Here is a 20,003-nt window from a genome sequence, read left to right on the forward strand (position 1 = left end):
AACCAAGATTGTATGGTGTGTGTTGAGCTATAGGCAGTCAATATCAGCTTCAAACTATGGTAACTGCAGATGGGACAAAGAGGAGGATGGGCCGCATACATAATGGGGCTAGTGAGCAGTCCCCAATCGCCAACACCATTTACAAACTCCCGGGGGGGGGGAGGGGAGGTCATTTGATATATTTTTTATTCTAGCTGCCCACCATCCCTTTCTTCTGATGAGTCATGCTGTCTGCTCTCTGTGCAGAGACAAGACTGTTGCTCTGTATGTTCAGTGCTTCCCCCAGGTGTCTGTTTCCACACAACATAGTAAAAGGCAGGGAAGTTGGAGGAAGGAGTTAGTAGAGAAGCTTGGCAAATCTGCAAATCCATTCTTGTTATGGTCAGATTTCGAAACAGTTTTCAGGAAGGAAGCACAGTATAATAAGTGTGAACTGCAATAGAGAGCGGTCATAGACTTTAATTTAAAGCCTGCATGCAGCGAGTCAGAATTACACGATCAGTTACAGTGCAGTACTTTGAATAGGCCTGTAAAATAGTATGACAGTGAGTTAACATTAGTGTTGGGCGAACAGTGTTCGCCACTGTTCGGGTTCTGCAGAACATCACCCTGTTCGGGTGATGTTCGAGTTCGGCCGAACACCTGACGGTGCTCGGCCAAACCGTTCGGCCATATGGCCGAACTAAGAGCGCATGGCCGAACGTTCCCCGAACGTTCGGCTAGCGCTGTGATTGGCCGAACGGGTCACGTGGTTCGGACCCGAACGCGCTCTGATTGGCCGAACTGTCACGTGGTTCGGGTAAATAAATACCCGAACCACGTCATATCTCCGCCATTTGTCTGTGGGTTTAGCTTTGGGTAGGCAGGCAGGGTAGTTCGCGCTCCAGCCACGCTAGCCAGGGTCCCCCCCAGTCATTGTGTGTCGCTGCTGGGAACAGTAGTACACCGCTCGTTCAGCCACACTATATAGCATTCTGTGTACTGTTCTGTGTCTGCTGGGAACAGTAGTACACCGCTCGTTCAGCCACACTATATAGCATTCTGTGTACTGTTCTGTGTCTGCTGGGAACAGTAGTACACCGCTCGTTCAGCCACACTATATAGCATTCTGTGTACTGTTCTGTGTCTGCTGGGAACAGTGGTACACCGCTCGTTCAGCCACACTATATAGCATTCTGTGTACTGTTCTGTGTCTGCTGGGAACAGTAGTACACCGCTCGTTCAGCCACACTATATAGCATTCTGTGTACTGTTCTGTGTCTGCTGGGAACAGTAGTACACCGCTCGTTCAGCCACACTATATAGCATTCTGTGTACTGTTCTGTGTCTGCTGGGAACAGTGGTACACCGCTCGTTCAGCCACACTATATAGCATTCTGTGTACTGTTCTGTGTCTGCTGGGAACAGTGGTACACCGCTCGTTCAGCCACACTATATAGCATTCTGTGTACTGTTCTGTGTCTGCTGGGAACAGTAGTACACCGCTCGTTCAGCCACACTATATAGCATTCTGTGTACTGTTCTGTGTCTGCTGGGAACAGTGGTACACCGCTCGTTCAGCCACACTATATAGCATTCTGTGTACTGTTCTGTGTCTGCTGGGAACAGTGGTACACCGCTCGTTCAGCCACACTATATAGCATTCTGTGTACTGTTCTGTGTCTGCTGGGAACAGTAGTACACCGCTCGTTCAGCCAGACTATATACCATTGTTTACTGACACTATATAGCAGACTATATAGCATTGTGTGTACACCGCTCAGCCAGACTATATACCATTGTTTACTGACACTCTGTGTACACCGCTCAGCCAGACTATATACCATTGTTTACTGCCACTCTGATTCTGCTGGGAACAGTAGTACACCGCTCGCTCAGCCAGACTATATAGCATTGTGTTTACTGCCACTCTGTGTACACCGCTCAGCCACACTATATAGCATTGCGTACTCTGCCAGTCAGTGTGTATATTGCTGGGATCAGTAATACTCCACTCACCGTCAACCACTATATGAGCTCAACATGAGTTCCCCAGAGACCTCCGCTGTGAGCAGCACTCCCAACAACAGCAACAGCCAACGCCCCACGCAAGCTATAACATCCACCCCAGCAGCCAGTGGTCAGCAGCAGCCCTCCCCGGAGGAGAACGTTGTGTCCATCAGTCCGTCGCCAGAGCGATTAATGAGGGCTGCCATTGAGGAGATGATGGGGCCTGATGTGGAGGAGGAGGTCTGGCTCAGGCCAGCATCCCAAGTTAATGTTGAGGACGATGAGGGGTCTGTGTCTGGGGATGTTGGGGTGGCAGAGGTGGTGGGTGGGTCAGACTCAGGAGAAGAGTTGTATGATGAGGATGATGATCGGGACCATCTGTATGTGCCTCAGAGTCCGACCCCGGAAAACATGTTGTATCGTGTGTTTAGGTACTAAAATCTGCGATCCCTCCCAGTAGTGTTGGGCGAACAGTGTTTGCCACTGTTCGGGTTCTGCAGAACATCACCCTGTTCGGGGTGACTATATAGCAGACTATATAGCATTGTGTTTAATGCCACTCTGTGTACACGGCTCAGCCACACTATATAGCATTGTGTTTACTTCCACTCTGTGTCTGCTGGGAACAGTAGTACACCGCTCACCCGCCACTGTATAGCATTGTGCTCTGTGTCACTGCTGACAATAGTGGTACACCGCTCACCCACCACTGTATAGCATTTCTGTACTGCCACTGTACTGCTGCCAGTCAGCGTGTACTTTAAGTGAAATGAGGAAGAAATCCGGTGAAAGAGGGAGGGGCAAGGGAAGAGGTGTTTCCCCTGACGGTTCACGTACAGGCCACAGGGGAGCACCCAAGAAAACCCACTCAATACTGCCCATGTTGTCCAGGACAACAACCCTCACAGATCCAAAAGAACAGGACCAGATAATTACTTGGATGACCTCTCAAGCGTCCAGCAGTGGGTTAAGCAGCACCAGCACATCACGCACGAGGTCCGAGTCCTCAGCCAGTTAAAGTCTGGGCTTTCTTTGAAGACTGCACTGAGGATGTTACCATGGCGATTTGCAAGGTGTGCAAGACCCGCCTGAGCAGGGGGAAAAGTATTAACAACCTCTCCACCACCAGCATGAGCCGCCACATTCTATCCAAACATCCCACTCTGTGGGCAAACGCGGCAGGACAGGGTACCACCGTACCACCAGCAACACTGCCTCCCTTGGGTTCACCAGACTCACCACCAGACCCGCCTCAGCAGCAGCAGTAGCCCAGCCATTGCGTGGTTCACAACATTCACAAACATCAGACGATGCTGACACTGTCACTTTCCGGACTAGTGCTCTTGAGGTCTCCCAGTGTTCATCAAACACAACAACCAACAGCCCTTCGGTGTGCAGTGCTACGGTTGAGTTGTCTGTCTCTGAGATGTTTGAGCACAAGAGGAAATTGCCAGCAAATGACCCGCGGGCCGTGGCAGTAACAGCCAGCCAGCATAGCCAAGCTTCTGGCCTGCGAAATGCTGCCATATCGAGTGGTGGAGACAAACAGCTTCAAGGGCATGATGTCAGTGGCCATCCCACGTTACGTGGTTCCCAGCCGCTACCACTTTGCGCGCTCTGCAGTGCCTGAGTTGCATGAGCACGTGGTCAGCTAAATAACCCGAAGCTTGAAGAATGCCGTTGCCTGCAAGGTTCACCTCACCACTGACACCTGGACAAGTGCGTTCGGCCAGGGTCGATACATCTCCCTTACCGCGCACTGGGTGAACCTTGTGGAGCCTGGCAGTGATTCCTCACCTGCTACAGCGCGGGTGTTGCCCACGCCGCAAACAGCTGCACCGCCGTCCCTCCCACTGGATAACAACAGCAGCACCTACCTCTCTGACTCCTTCTCCTCCAACGCATCTCAAAGCTGTACCTCATCCGGAAACGCTAACCCAGCACCAGCAGCAGTAGGATCGTGGAAGCAGTGCAGCACAGCTGTTGGCATGCGTCAGCAAGCGTTGCTGAAGCTGATCTGCCTTGGGGATAAGCAGCACACAGGGGAGGAAATTTGGAGGGGAATAAAGGAACAGACGGATTTGTGGCTGGCACCGCTGGACCTGAAACCGGGCATGAAGCTAGACACCTGGCACGAACTGGCAATGTACGCAATAGAGGTGCTGGCTTGCCCGGCAGCCAGCGTTATGTCGGAACGCTGTTTCAGTGCTGCCGGAGGCATCATCACAGATCGGCGTATCCGCCTCTCCACAGAAAATGCAGACCGTCTGACTCAAATTAAAATGAATCAATCCTGGATTGGAAACGACTACGCAACACTCCTGGACCCCAACCAAGTAACATGACCGATGAACATCTGGGATGGTTTAGCGTTTCCGGTCCCTGTTTATTGAACCTCTCATCTGTATTACATTTATGACTGCATGGCGGCAAAAAGCATTGCTGCTATATCCGCACGCTTTTTGTCCTCATGCAAGGCCTGGGTTGTTGTGTCTCACAAAGCGTGGCCTTCTCCTCCTGCGCCTCCTCCTGTTCCATCACGTGTGCTGCTGCTGCTGCTGCTGCTGCTGGGTTACCGTTGCCGGTCCCTGTTTATGGAACCTCTTATCTTTATTACATTTATGACTACATGGCGGTACAAAGCATGCTATCCGCACGCTTTTTGTCCTCATGCAAGGCCTGGGTTGTTGTGTCTCACAAAGCGTGGCCTTCTCCTCCTGCGCCTCCTCCTGTTCCATCACGTGTGCTGCTGCTGCTGCTGCTGCTGCTGGGTTACCGTTGCCGGTCCCTGTTTATGGAACCTCTTATCTTTATTACATTTATGACTACATGGCGGTACAAAGCATGCTATCCGCACGCTTTTTGTCCTCATGCAAGGCCTGGGTTGTTGTGTCTCACAAAGCGTGGCCTTCTCCTCCTGCGCCTCCTCCTGTTCCATCACGTGTGCTGCTGCTGCTGCTGCTGCTGGGTTAGCGTTGCCGCGTGGTCCCTGTTTATTGAACCTCTTATCTTTATTACATTTATGACTACATGGCGGTACAAAGCATGCTCTCCGCACGCTTTTTGTCCTCATGCAAGGCCTGGGTTGTTGTGTCTCACAAAGCGTGGCCTTCTCCTCCTGCGCCTCCTCCTGTTCCATCACGTGTGCTGCTGCTGGGTTAGCGTTGCCGCGTGGTCCCTGTTTATTGAACCACTTATCTTTATTACATTTATGACTGCATGGTGGTACAAAGCATGCTATCCGCACGCTTCTTGTCCTCATGCAAGGCCTGGGTTGTTGTGTCTCAAAGCGTGGCCTTCTCCTCCTGCGCCACCCTCCTCCTGTTCCATCACGTGTGCTGCTGCTGGGTTAGCATTACCGGTCCCTTTTCCTGGAACCTCTTATATGTATTACATTTATGACTGCATGCCGACAAAAAGCATGTTACCTGTGCAAAGAAAACAGACATTTCCCGCATTTAAAAGACAGTTTTCCCTTTGAAACTTTAAAATCGATTTTCTCAAAAACTATAAGCTCTTTTTGCTAAATTTTTTTTTCCTCTTGTACCCACTCCCAAGGTGCACATACCCTGTAAATTTGGGGTATGTAGCATGTAAGGAGGCTTTACAAACCACAAAAGTTCGGGTCCCCATTGACTTCCATTATGTTCGGAGTTCGGGTCGAACACCCGAACATCGCGGCCATGTTCGGCCTGTTCGGCCCGAACCCGAACATCTAGATGTTCGCCCAACACTAGTTAACATGCAGAATTATTTTGCAGTGCAACTGAGCACTGTGAACAGAGTAAGAAGCAGAAACGGTGCTTTTAGCAAACACTTCTTATCAGAATATAGTAATGGATTCATATACTTGTATACCCTACAGGGTTCCTTTAACTTGATCCCATTCACTTATACACATAGGCAAACGCAGGGGGGATTACAGCTGCCCAGAATCCCCCCTCAGACCAGGGTCGGTGCAGTGTCTGGGGACAGGCACAAGTTGAGACACCAGAATATCTGCAGCAGGTATACTGCAGCTCACAACGCTGCCACTTTCTTTACTTGCTACAGTTGACTTTGGATGTAGCAGCAGTGTGTGTACAGAGTATGGAGCAGCTCAGGGGAACTTAACAGAGTCAGGTATGAGCACAGCCCTGTGCTCTGCTGTGTGAATGCTTCACTTTCATTACTGATGCTGGCTATCCTCATTATTATCTGTATCTAAACTGCTCCTGATCAATCTTGTTGTTGATCTGGAGCAGATCAGACATTTAGGAAATAATTGTCAGATCCTGTCAGTCGGACAGGAAATTGCATTATGTGTACCCAGCATGATGTCCTACCATATTATTATACTGTATTGTGCGTGGCTGAGGGAGACCTTTCAGGAATCCCCCCTTGCAAATCCTGGGTTTACCCCTGATACAGTAGAATCTCATTATAGTTAACTCTGATATAGTGAACCTCTGACTACAGTAGACTCAGTCCTCCCCAGTTCCCGTCCATGCGCCTGTATGAATGTACAATGTATAACCAACTCTGATATAGTAAATGCCTGCTATAGTAAACTACTTAGCCAGGTCCCTTGAAGTTTGCTATAAGTGATTTTTTTACTGTACTACTAAAAAAAATAGATAAAAAATATGATAGAGATTTCTTTTCTAGGATCCCAGTAAATTGTCTGGTGTCATTATATGACATTATATACGGCACAGTAACTGGAGAGGAGTTGTTACCACCATAAATCGTACAGCGTTCAGTTATGTCTTAAGAAAAGAGAGAGCGAGAACTCCCAGAGGGCAGAGGTCTCCCCTATCACAGTCTAATTGCTGCTGACAGTCTTGTAATGTATGAAAATGGTGGCGGTAATAAGTGGCTAGTGAGAGCGGGTGAGAATAGTCGCTTACATCTCGCTGCTTGGCTCCCACTCTTTCTTCTAATACAGTCTTCAGGTAAGACGAGTGAATGTTCTTGAAACTCGAGAAAAGCACAGCTTATCACATTTGTTCCAGTTTCCTTGGATCCACAGTCATTCCATTCTGTCTGTTATCTTAAAATTCCACTCCGTTTTAAGGAGAAGTTGAACACACAAAGGTTGCTTTTTTTTACTTTACTTTCACTGCTTCAGTGCTTCATAAATCATATTGGCATATCACGCTATTACATTTCTTTGCCTTTTTTTCCCCTTGGTTCCTTTGGATGGATTATAAAAGTTTTACTTGGATGTCTGCATTTTTCGACAGTATTTAGAAAAAAAAATAAAAAAAGATGGCATTTCTGCTTTTACCATCTTTATATAAACAATTTTGTCTAAAAATGGAAGGATTATAGCTAGATCAACAGAGTCTGTGTGTTTTCTTCTGAGGAAAATGGAAATGGTTTAGAAGCTTAAAGGAGAACGCCGCGTCATGTTACTGAAGTGTTTAACCCAAGCTATATCAGTTATTGCAGTTAAAGGTTGTTGATCTTTTTCCTCCTTTGCTGTGTAATCTGCCTATAATGCAAAATTAACTAATAGGTAAGAAAGTGCGGATCTGGTCAATTGGGCACCGTGATTGGCTGGCGTCTAATAAATGCCTTTGTTCATTTTCAGTAATCAGGCGCTCAGGCAATCATTTGAGTGCCTGAGGCGGGTTGTAGATCAGCTACAACTATCGATTGTTTGGGTGCCCAATTTCTAGGTTAGTGTTAGGTACTTACTGGGAGATTTAGGCTGGTTTCACACCAGGACGTTGCGTTTTAGGGGATGTTAAGGTCGCATAACGTGCCCCTAACGCAACGCCTGGTGCTCTCTGATGTGGACGTCAGAGTGAGCCGCGTTGTGCAGCTCACTCTGGCTGCCGTGATGCGTACTCTTGGACGCATGCGGCATCACGTGGTCCCGCCCGGCCAATCACCGCACAGAGCGGCCGCTCCAGGAAGTAAACACTGCACGTCACTGAGTGCAGTGAATATTAATTACCCATGTGCCCGGCCGCTCTCCGCTCCTCCCCAACATTACTGAGCATGTGCAAGCAGTCTAACGCGGCAGAGAGTACTGCATGCAGTACGTTGTCTTGTGACGCAGCGTTACAATGTAACGCAACGTGGGCACTGTGAACAGCCCATTGATTTTTCATTGCTGTGCGGTGGGGTGCGTTACAGGCTGCTCTAACGTGCGCCTGTAACGTCCCACTGTGAAACCAGCCTAAAGGTTAGGCATTAGGTGCCAGATATTGCATAGTAAAATAATGGTAATGTAAATTACCAATATTTTACTATAAGTGGCACCATCCGGCATTCTGCAATATGTACTCAAGAAACAATATTTGTAGACCTAATACTAAGTAGACCTTTCCTGGAGTCCCGTATTATTATTTTGTGTTTAACCACTTCGCATCCAGACCTTGTTTCCCCTTTAGGGACCAGAGCAGTTTTGACATTTTAGCTATGTCCCTATTTAATCAGCAAAACGTTATCCCTTCTTATGACACCTAAATGAAATATACATCGTTTTTTCAAGACTAACTAGGCTTTCATTGTATGGCATTTTTTTTCCCTCGAACAATTTTGTTTTCTATGCATTTTAATAGGAAAAAGAGGAAAAAATAGAAAAAACACTTTATTTCTCAATGTTACAAGCAGTAGAGTGTTGTACCATATTAGCCATGAGTAAATGCAAGAAGTTTTAAATCAGGATGATACCATTTATTGGCTAACTTAGCGATGGATAAACAGTGAGCTTTCGACTTAAAGGGACTCCGAGCAGTGTGGAAACTATGGAAAGATGCATATCATTTTAAAGCTCTCTTTCTCCTCTTTCCAATGATATATAAACCACTGCCCTACGCCTTTTAGTTTTCAAGATTTTCGCGATTGAAATTGCCGCGGCCGCGAATTTAATCGCGAAAATAGAGAAAACTAAAAGGCGTAGGGTGACGATTTAGGGGTCGTCAGAAAGAGGGGAAAGAGAGCTTTAAAATGATATCCATCTTTCCATAGTTACATTGTATTACACAGGGCGACTTTTTCCTAAAGTCAGCAGCTTCATTCTGCTGAATGGATCTGCTGACACTGGAGAAAGTGTCGTCCTGTGTAATACAAGTAACTATGGAAAGATGGATATCATTTTAGGGCGGTGGTTTATATATCATTGGAAAGAGGAGAAAGAGAGCTTTAAAATGATATGCATCTTTCCATAGTTTCTCCTCTTTCTGGCAACACCTAAATCATCGCCCTACGCCTTTTAGTTTTCTCTATTTTCGCGATTAAAATCGCGTCCGCGGCAATTTCAATCGCGAAAATCGTGAAAGCTAAAAGGTGTAGGGCGGTGGTTTATATATCATTGGAAAGAGGAGAAAGAGAGCTTTAAAATGATATGCATCTTTCCATAGTTTCCGCACTGCTCGGAGTCCCTTTAAAAAGCCTTCTTCGGACTGGTTCCTGACCAAAACTGAAAAACACAGCTTATATACACTGACATACAGAGGAGAAACATTCTTTAGCAAACATAAATGTAATTAGATTTAACTGTTACTGAGGAGGCTTTCCCAGGCATCCTGGCTAACTTGATAAGATCAACAGAATCCTCAACATGACATAAAGCAGACTCTGGTGATGGGGAGGCATCGTAAATTCCGAGTTCAAATGGTAACTGGCCTGGTTACATGCACAATGTTACCAATTGCAGTTTAAAAATGAAAAGTACTATTGTAGATAAAATATGCTAATTTTGTTTTGCTATTTCTACTGTTTATCACAAAACTTAAATTATGCTCCTGTCACAATTTATGGTGAAGATATTTGATTCTGAAATAATGCTACAATGTGTATTTTTCACTATGAACTGAGAAAATAAAAGTATTTTTAATGGTAAAAATCAATCTTATTGGCTCAGGGAACATATATCTGCTTTCAGCAATTAGTGCTGGAGGTTTTGCACAGGAGCAAGGCCAATCATGAACAGCTGTGCTTCAGCTACAGTTACACAACTTATATCTGTATGCATGTTGGATTATTATGGCTCTGTACAATTTAACAAGCTGACACATCATTGCATTCCAGCGGTTCTGGAGGTGTGTTTAGCTTCTAAGGGTACAATGGTTAATTTGCATATATTCAGCAGTGGTGCTCTGGGAGACATCTCAAGCTCACTCCAACCTGAATTATCGCAAATTCTTTCTGTTTTAGGAAAGCAAATTTTTGTTTTTCTTAACAACTTATATCTACATCCTCATGGCTTAAATGAAGTCACTGAGGACGTAGATATACTGTAGTGGTGGAAAAAGTGGTTATTTGATTTGGGAGAGTTATGGAGGCTGAAATATTTATTTACTTTTAAACAGTACCAGTTGCCTGGCTGTCCTCCTGATCTTTTAATACTTTTAACCATAAATTCTGAACAAGCATGCAGAATAGATGTTTCTGACTGGATTAGCTGCATACTTTTTCAACTGTGTGAATGAATCACTATTGCAGCCATATAGATCAGATGGACAGTCAGGCAAGCATTGTTTAAAAGCAAATACATATGGCAGCCTCTCTATCCCTTTCACTTCATTTGTACTTTAAGGGGTGAAACGCTCATTACTACAGTTCATTCATCTTCCTGAGATATGATAACCTTTTGAATGTCTAGTCTCTATTCTATTATAATAGATGTTTTCGCACCCACACAAAAGTTTTTTGGCTTCTAATTTATGTTCACCAGATCTACTGCTGCAGTTCATCTGCAGAGAAAAATAACTGGTTTATCAACTCTGGCAATGAAAAAATTAAACTGTGCACGAAGGCATGTTCTAAGTAGAATTGGTACTGTATGTTGTTCATAGGTTTATCTCATTATGGCACGTCCGTTCGGGTACCCTTTAAAGAGAATCTGTATTGTTAAAATCGCACAAAAGTAAACATACCAGTGCATTAGGGGACATCTCCTATTCCCCTCTGTCACAATTTCGCCGCTCCCCGCCGCATTAAAAGTGGTTAAAAACAGTTTTTAAAAGTTTGTTTATAAACAAACAAAATGGCCACCAAAACAGGAAGTAGGTTGATGTACAGTATGTCCACACATAGAAAATACATCCATACACAAGCAGGCTGTATACAGCATTCCTTTTGAATCTCAAGAGATCATTTGTGTGTTTCTTTCCCCCCCTGAGGGGGAAGTGCATAGCAGAACCACAACACTGAAGAACTTGGCAGCCTTCCAGACACAGGCTGACAAGTCTGACAAGGGAAAGATACATTGATTTATTACAGAGATTGTGATAGTACAAAGTGCTGCAGTAAGCCAGAACACATTAGAATAGCTTTTGGAACTTGTAGGATGATAAAAAACAGGATGCAATTTTTGTTACGGAGTCTCTTTAAAGAGACACTGAAGCAAAAAAAAAAAAATGATATAATGATTTGTATGTGTAGTACAACTAAGAAATAAAACATTAGGAGCAGAGACATAAGTCTAATATTGTTTCCAGTACAGTAAGAGTTAAGAAACTCTAGTTGTTATCTATGCAAAAAAGCCATTGAGCTCCACGACTTTCAAAGTCGCAGAGAGCTCTGTCTTCTGAAGCTTGTTATCTCAACTGTCAGTCACTTTGTTTTCTTTTTCTCTCCAGAGGGCAGGTCAATAGTTCACTGGCCTGCTCTGCAAAATAATTTAGAGTTCTGAGTAGTGTGTAAACTGCAAATATTAGAGAATGATGCAATGTTGTGCAAAAAAAAATACAAATAAAAACACTATATAACTGAAAATAAAAAAAATGAGAATATTTTCTTTGCAACTAATGTTCTAGCAATTATCCGTACTATACAACCAATTCATTATATCATAATTTATTTTTTGCTTCGGTGTTTCCTTAAAGAGCACAAAGCAGCCTTCTCTGCTTGTGTAATGGTTGATTATTTTGCCATAAGATGGGTCAAACTTGTAAGTATCAACTCTCCCACTCAGCCAATAGTGAAATACTTTTTCATCACTGCAGAACCCGCTATTTCCATTGTCTGCACAGGGGCCTGTGTTGTACTCAATGCTGTCAGTCATGGAGTTTGTCATTTTCCCAGGCTATGCAGCTCATTTCCAGGGCAGGAGTCACAGACCTGTCTAGACTCTTGAAAGTCAGTTAAAGGAGTATCAAAAACTTTTGCTGTGGATAGCCTTTGAAGGACTTTTAAAAGATGTATAGTAAAAATGTAATTCTTATTCATTACCTAATTCGGTGACGTGGAGAACATATTTACGTTAGAGTTTGAAGGAAAGCTTTTACTCGGAAGGCTGAAGGCAGTGAATTCACCAGCTGTCAGCTACTCCCTTGCACAGGCCGGGTGCTTGCTAGTGCTTGTTTATATAATTAAACTTATTTTTAGATACCATCCTGCAAGCAATTTCCACTCTACTAACAATATTCTCCTGTCTTTTTCTCTGGTCACCTCTTCTCACTCCCACTTACAAGTCTTCCATCGATCTTCTCCCCTCCTCTGAAAAACTCTCCCTCAACATATCCACCACTCACCCACTCTCACTCTTTTTAGGCACAATCTCAAAACTCACCTCTTTAGGCAAGCATATTCTCCTACCTAGGAAACTTCAACCACTGACCACCATTTCTACCATCTCATACGCAGCTTCCCCTTACCTACCTTTAGACTGTAAGGCCTTATGGCCAGGGCTCTCTTCCCATTTTGTCTCACAATGCTGTGTAATGCAAAACAATCATACTTCTCCTCCCTCATATCCTCCCACTTGCACAATCCAAAGCGCCTGTTCAGTACTTTCAACTCCCTTCTCCGTACACCCCCTCCTCCTCCTTCTTCATGCTTATCAGCTGAAGAATTTGCAACATACTTTACAGATAAAATTGCAAAAATCCGTAGTGTGTTTTCCACGCAGACATCAAACTCCATCTCCACTCCTCTTGTTAACTGCTCTCTTTCCAGTTTCTCTCCACTCTCTGAACATTCGCTCTCTTCCCTTATCTCCAAATCCCATCTAACCACCTGTTCTTTGGATCCTATCCCATCACATCTCATTCCACAGCTATCCACATCCCTCATCCCTACCCTAACATCGCTGTTTAACCTATCCCTCTCCTCCGGAATTTTTCCATCCTCACTCAAGAGGGCTGTTGTAACACCACTACTTAAAAAACCATCTCTAGACCCCACCGAACTTGCTAACTACCGCCCAGTGTCACTTCTTCCATTTGCATCTAAATTACTTGAACGCCACATCCATGCTGAACTAAGTCAGTATTTATCTGCAAATTCCTTGCTCGATCAGTTCCAATCTGGCTTCCGGCCAAACCACTCCACAGAAACAGCACTCACCAAAGTAGCTAATGATCTCCTCACAGCTAAATCCAAAGGCTTTTATTCGATACTCATCCTTCTAGATCTGTCATCAGCATTCGACACTGTCGACCACACTCTACTCCTACAGATCCTTTCATCTATAGGAATAAAGGACCTCTCTCTCTCCTGGATATCTTCCTACCTGTCTGGAAGGTCTTTCACTGTTTCCTATTCAGATCAGGCCTCCTCTTCACATCCTCTGTCTGTAGGGGTACCTCAAGGCTCTGTCCTCGGTCCCCTCCTCTTCTCCATCTACATGCACGGTCTTGGTAACTTAATCAGCTCATTCGGTTTCCAATACCACCTATATGCAGACGATACACAGCTGTACCTCTCGGCCCCAGACCTTAACTCCCTCCTCACACGGGTTCCCGACTGCCTGTCCGCTATCTCCTCTTTCATGTCCTCTCGCTTCTTAAAACTCAATATGAATAAAACTGAACTAATAGTCTTTCCACCATCCCTGTCCACCCCTTTGCCTGATATTACAATAAATGTTAACAACACGTCTATAACATCAGTTCCCAAAGCACGGTGCCTGGGAGTAATATTTGATTCTTCTCTCTCATTTACTCCTCACATTAACTCCCTAACCAGCTCCTGCCATTTCCAACTGAAAAACATAGCACGTATCCGACCTTTTCTCTCCCATGACACAACCAAAATGTTAGTACATGCTCTTATTATATCTCGATTGGACTATTGCAATATATTGCTTGGTGGACTTCCAACTAACCGACTATCACCGCTCAATTCTGTACTGAACTCTGCTGCTCGACTCATTCATCTCTCCTCTCGCTCTTCCTCTGCTGACCCTCTCTGTCAAGCTCTTCACTGGCTACCAATTAATGAGAGGATTCAGTTCAAACTCTTAACCATAACCTACAAAGCTCTCCACAATCTCTCTCCCCTGTACATCTCCTCACTAGTCTCCAGATACCAACCCAACCGCAATCTCAGATCTGCACACGAGCTTCTTCTATCCTCTTCTACAATTACCTCCTCACATTCACGTGTACAAGACTTCTCACGTGCCTCACCCCTCCTCTGGAATGCCCTTCCACAACACATCCGCCACTCTCCCACCTTTGAAATCTTTAAACGCTCCCTCAAAACCCACCTTTTCCGACAAGCATATTCTCTAGCTTAGGCCATGCACCCACTAAATAACCTAATTACGCACTGCCTGTACATATACTGTATACTTCCCCCACCTCTTGTTTCCACCCCATTCCTTCAGATTGTAAGCTCGCAAGGGCAGGGCTCTCACCCTTTTGTGTCATGGAATGTTATTAATTCAATTGCTTGCACACTGTTAGAAATTTATACATTTTAGTCATCCTGTTAAATCAAATTGTAATCAGCAGTGCTGTATCTTGTATCAGTGTTCATATTTCCATGTATATCATTGTCTGTATCATTATGTATCCCTTGTTTGTTTTCTTACGTTGTACAGCGCCACGGAATATGTTGGCGCTTTATAAATAAATAAATAAATAAAAAAAAATAAATAAATGTGTGCGCATACCTTCCACCCATGTGTAAAAATCTGTAGTCAATTTGTTTGCTGCATCAGCGGTAATCCAGCAGTGTCTTGTATTAACTGTTGTATTGTTTATTTTGTATTGTTATACCCTGTATGCTGTTGTACAACACCACGAAAGATGCTGGCGGTACAAAAATCAATAATAATAAAGAAATGTTCTCAGATTGGGGCACAAACAATAAAAAAACCTGACACAAAGCTTTGGCTAACTTTGGAACTATATCTAGTTTTTCAGCACTTTTTGTCATAACTTTCTACCAAATGTCATTCTTCATGTTTGTAAAGATTCCAGGCAAGAGGCAGTTGGTATTTTTCAATAAAATGCTAGCATAGAAGAGTGAATCTGATTGGATCCAGCTGCAGAAATGTACAATTTTTGCTGCCAAATGATCTGTAACGTACAAAAGCCACCATCGTTAACATATTGCCCATTAATTATATCTAACTCGTTTCTCCTCTTCTGTTGGCAGCCATCACAGTTGACGGGGTGAAGCTAAAAGGTTACTTTGTTTGGTCCCTTATTGACAACTTTGAGTGGACTCTTGGCTACAATGTCCGGTTTGGATTGTTCCATGTGGATTTTGAGCAGCCGAATCTTCCAAGAACGCCGTACTTTTCTGCTGTGGAGTATGCCAAAGTTGTAAAAGGAAATTAACTCATTTTTAAGTAGACAGAGTGCCAGGATCCTGCAAGTGCTAATTTGTTTTCATGTGCCACACAGATTTTGCATTGTATTACAAAATAAATAATTTGTATTAAATCATAGAAAATATCCTTCTTAAAGGAAAATGACACTCTCAGGAAAACATTGATATAATTTTATATAATACTTGCTCCGGTCATTCTGAGTTTGCATTTTCTGAACTTTGGCAACGCTATCATTTTTATACAATACTTTGTACAATTGTCATCACCTGCTCATTTAATTGGGTCTTTGCCTTCCTAAGTAGTCCATACAGAGGTGTCAACGAAATACCCAAGCAGCTCGGGTGATCCAAAACCACTAGGAAAGTATACAGGACTAAAAGAGACCAAAAGCCCACGTACTGAAAAGCCTACGCTCAGTGTAGTTTTGTCTTCTTTAGACAGCAGGTATTTGCGATAATTCAGCTTTAAGTGAACAACTATGGTCTCCCACAATGCATCACTACGGAATACCACATTAACCCAACATGCAAACAGCCTGTTTCGGACTATTGGTCCTCCTCAGTGCATGGCAGGGATTCATATGACTCTGTGGGATAGGGGCTTGGACCAGAACAACAGAATACCAGCAGCTTGCTTGGGTTGACCCAAAACTACTAGGAAAATATAGGAGACTAAAGGAGACTGAAGAGCTGTACAGAGGTTTAGAAAACATTGCAGGCATCCTTTGATTTACTGCAGTGAGCCAATCATTTTTCCAAAATCACATCAATAATGTTAAAGTAAAAATGAAGTGAAAAAAAGTCAGATACATACCTATACAGAGGAAAGGCTTTGGATTCTATTGCGTCTTCTCTGTCCTCTCTCAGTCCCCTAGTTCCAGCTCTGTCACCCCTGTTACAGCTATTTGACCAAATAGACAAATATACCTCCTTGAGCCCTCTTAAAGCATCCAGAGCACTTGTGTCACTGACTGAGCGCTCCTGAAGATGGGCACTGGGGCAGCTCTGTACTGCGCATGAGTGCGTGTATGCCCAGTATGGAGCCACCGGTCTTAGGGAGTGTTCGGGATGTTACCGATGCCTTATGAGGGCTCCCGGAGGTGGTTAATTAAAATGGGTGACAGAGCTGGAACCAGGACACCGAGTGAGGAGCAGTAAGGCTCTTTAGGATCGGAAGCATTCCCACTCCATAGGTAAGTTCACTACAGATTTGCTTTAAAGAGACTCTGTAACAAAAATGTCATCCTTTTTTTACTATCCTACAAGTTCCTAAACCTATTTTAATGTGCTCTGGCTTACTGCAGCACTTTATACTATCACCGTCTCTGTAATAAAGCAACTTATCTTTCCCCTGTCGGATTTGTCGCCCTGTGTCTGGAAGGCTACCAACTCTTCAGTGTTGTTGATCTGTTATGCACGCCCCTCCTCCATGCCCCTTCTATGCACACTCCCGTGTGTGTTACTTACATTAGGCAGCCTCTCTGCTCTCTTGTCAGTGAGAGAAGAGAGCTGCCTTTTACAAGCTGGATAAATTGTCCTCTGTTAGGCTGTGAAAGGGGCTGGGCTGTCACATAATGAGGAATTACAGACACTTGCAGAGCTGTCTGCAAAAAGAAACAATCATCCTGTCACTCTTCAGTGGATGATAGCTGCAGGGGGAAAGAAACACACAAATGATCTCTTGAGATTCAAAAGGAAGGCTGTATACAGCCTGCTTGTGTATGGGTGTATTTTCTATGTGTGGACATACTGTACATCAACCTACTTCCGGTTTTGGTGGCCATTTTGTTTGTTTATAAACAAACTTTTTAAAACTGTTTTTGACTACTTTTAATGCGGCGGAGAGCAGCGAAATTGTGACAGAGGGGAATAGGAGATGTCCCCTAACGCACTGGTATGTTTACTTTTGTGCGATTTTAACAATACAGATTCTCTTTAAGATTAATACACACTTGTAACCCCTGTTGCCCGGCAGAGATCGAGACTCAATCCCTCGGGTGAAAGTTTTTGACCAAATTGTATACAAACTCATGCAGGCTAGTGACACGTGTGTTGCCATGGAGGAAGGTGGAGGGACGGGGAGCGGTGCCCAACAGCGCGGCTTCCAGTGATTGGGGGGAGTGGTAAGAACAATGCGATTGGTGGCTGCGCAGGCGTCGCTAAGGATCCGGCGTGTCAGATCTTTAAGCGATGTCAGGTGGCTGCTGTGCGTGCACTAGATGGTGCTTTTAAGGTGAAACTCCACTTGAAAATTGCTGCAAGCATATCCCCATGCTCTTTCATGACTTTTTTTTGTAATGTTTTGTTAATAAAAAGTATCTTTCTATTACAATGTGCAGTTATCTGTGAATTTCCAAAACTGACAGAGAGAGGATGTCATTTCACTTCCTCTTTGCAAGCCTGGGATTTGTACTCATGATGTTTGAATGTGAACTCATGATATTATTCACTTTATTTTCTCCAGACAACTGTGCACCAGTTCCTGCTGTCCAATTTTACTTCTTGCAGGATGTCAGATTGCCCTTGTTGTTTTGCTTGGTAATAAGCGATTTCTTTGCTGTCCTCATGCCAAGGCCCAAAGTTTTTGTTTCAAATTCGCTCAAACTCACCTACTGCCAACACTGACACAAAGTCTACACTGGTGGCAGCATGATTCTGTAGCTCCTCAGAAGAAGCTGGTCCTGATGCTTGCTGGGCACTCTTGGACATCCTGAAGCCTTCTTTACCTCAAATAAATGATGAAATATTCTTAGCTGCAATATCCTTATCTTATATCTTAATATCTTATGAGGCCAATAGACAGGTACACATGTTTATTTGAAGGTAACCAGTGCTAACAGAAGAAGACAATGATTCTGAGCACATCTGCCCCTTTATAATAGCAATCAGTTTGCCTTTATAATTTAATTAGCATGATAGAGTGCTTTCACCTGTGCTGATCAGAGTAAGGTAGTAGATTTTACGCTCCCTTGTAGTGCTTTTGGTAAGCTGAAGTGGAGAGAGGTCAGAGAAGGTGGCTGGTGGGCCTATCGACACCCACTAGGCCCCAGGCACCTGTCTAGGTTAGTTTGGTGGATGATCCTGCTCTGGTGCTGATGATATACTAAAATTTAAATATGCCCAATTTTTTTTGTGCCAGGGCCAAATACAATTAATATGTTTTTTTTTTAATAAAGTTAATTTTTATTTTTAACACTAATAAACTTCTTTGAAATTAATTAATATGCATGGCATTCTACTAAAGTGAGGATGTGACGTGAGTCCCATAATAATAATCATAATAATCATATACACTGGAAATTGTCCTCCATACCTGAGGGAGGAGTCCTACAGAGAACCCCTACAGAGAACACATGAAAAAGGCTAGCAATTTAAAATGTACCCGCGGCGAAGCTAAGAGTAAAAAACGTTATTTACCTGAAAAGGGAGAAGCCTCTGGATCCTGCCGAGGCTTCCCTCGCCCTCCTGGCCCCCACTGCTGCTGTGATAGGACCCCCGAAAGAAATCTGACAAGAACTTGTCAGATTAAATTTAGGAAGAACCACCACTCTTCAGAACTTTATGTCAAAAATAGTTTATTGGTAGAAAAATATGTAACAAACACCCCTCTGATACACCCTAACCCCTAAAAAATACAAGGACACGGGCATCCATTTACAGGAGTACTCCTGGTACACACAATCTGACACTCAATCCACATACACTTCAGATTTAGATCAAACGATCTGTTATACTGCATGTGCCTGTGATTTGCGGAATTGGAACAGGAATCTCTTTTCACATCAAACTTAGGACAGTCCAGATATTGACAGATATATTTCTGCTCTAAAGCATATCCATAGTCCTAGATGAATTCATGTGCATAAGAATAGTCCTTGCTCCATACAAGCCCTCCGGCAACAAGTAGCTCCGCAGACAGCACTCAGTGCATATATCATTCTAATGTAACTAGATCTCTCTGGGCTACTGCCCCCTCAGATCATTGAAAGGTCAGGTTACCTTCTCCTCTTGGAAAAGAACTCCTCTCCAGGAATCAACTCACCACGGCGTCCCGTGGGTCACAGGTACCTGTGAATGGATGGATGTGTCTGCAGCTCCCAGTCAGGGCAATCAGCTTACAATTTGCTGTTCAGAGTCATCAGCGTGTCAGCAACTTGCTGTATCCAGGAGTCACTCCAACCCGGCGTCCTCACACACACGCCCACACACGCGTTCCGGGCCACTAACACGTGGCCTTCATCAGTGTGATTATACGCTCTGCTGACAAGAGCTTGTCGGATATCTGATTGCGACCACACTCCTCTCTTTGCATGAGCACAGTTATACTGCGCCTGTGCGAATACGGCCATGCCTGCATAATAAATTAAAGATGCATGAGCACAGCTGTACTTGTGCAGCACGGCTGCGCTGCTGCATGAAATAGAGTATGGTTACAATCTTCAGCAGACGCATCAGGAATAAGGAAAACGTGGGAAGCCTTTACAGGATCCTGAGGTTTTCCTCTTTGTGGC

General features: G+C 44.2%; 1 protein-coding gene across 1 annotated transcript in view; it reads left to right on the forward strand.

Annotated features, from left to right (window-relative positions):
• The window catches only part of LOC137564340 (cytosolic beta-glucosidase-like), a 108,449-nt gene extending 90,689 nt beyond the window's left edge, over nt 1-17,760 (forward strand). The window contains exon 5 of the mRNA XM_068278107.1: nt 15,316-17,760. Coding sequence (XP_068134208.1) covers nt 15,316-15,500 — 185 coding nt within the window. The 3' untranslated portion in view covers nt 15,501-17,760. The remainder of the gene's footprint in view (nt 1-15,315) is intronic.
• Nucleotides 17,761-20,003: the final 2,243 nt, after the last annotated feature.

Source organism: Hyperolius riggenbachi, chromosome 1, assembly GCF_040937935.1.
Source record: "Hyperolius riggenbachi isolate aHypRig1 chromosome 1, aHypRig1.pri, whole genome shotgun sequence".
Classification (NCBI taxonomy): Eukaryota; Metazoa; Chordata; class Amphibia; order Anura; family Hyperoliidae; genus Hyperolius; species Hyperolius riggenbachi.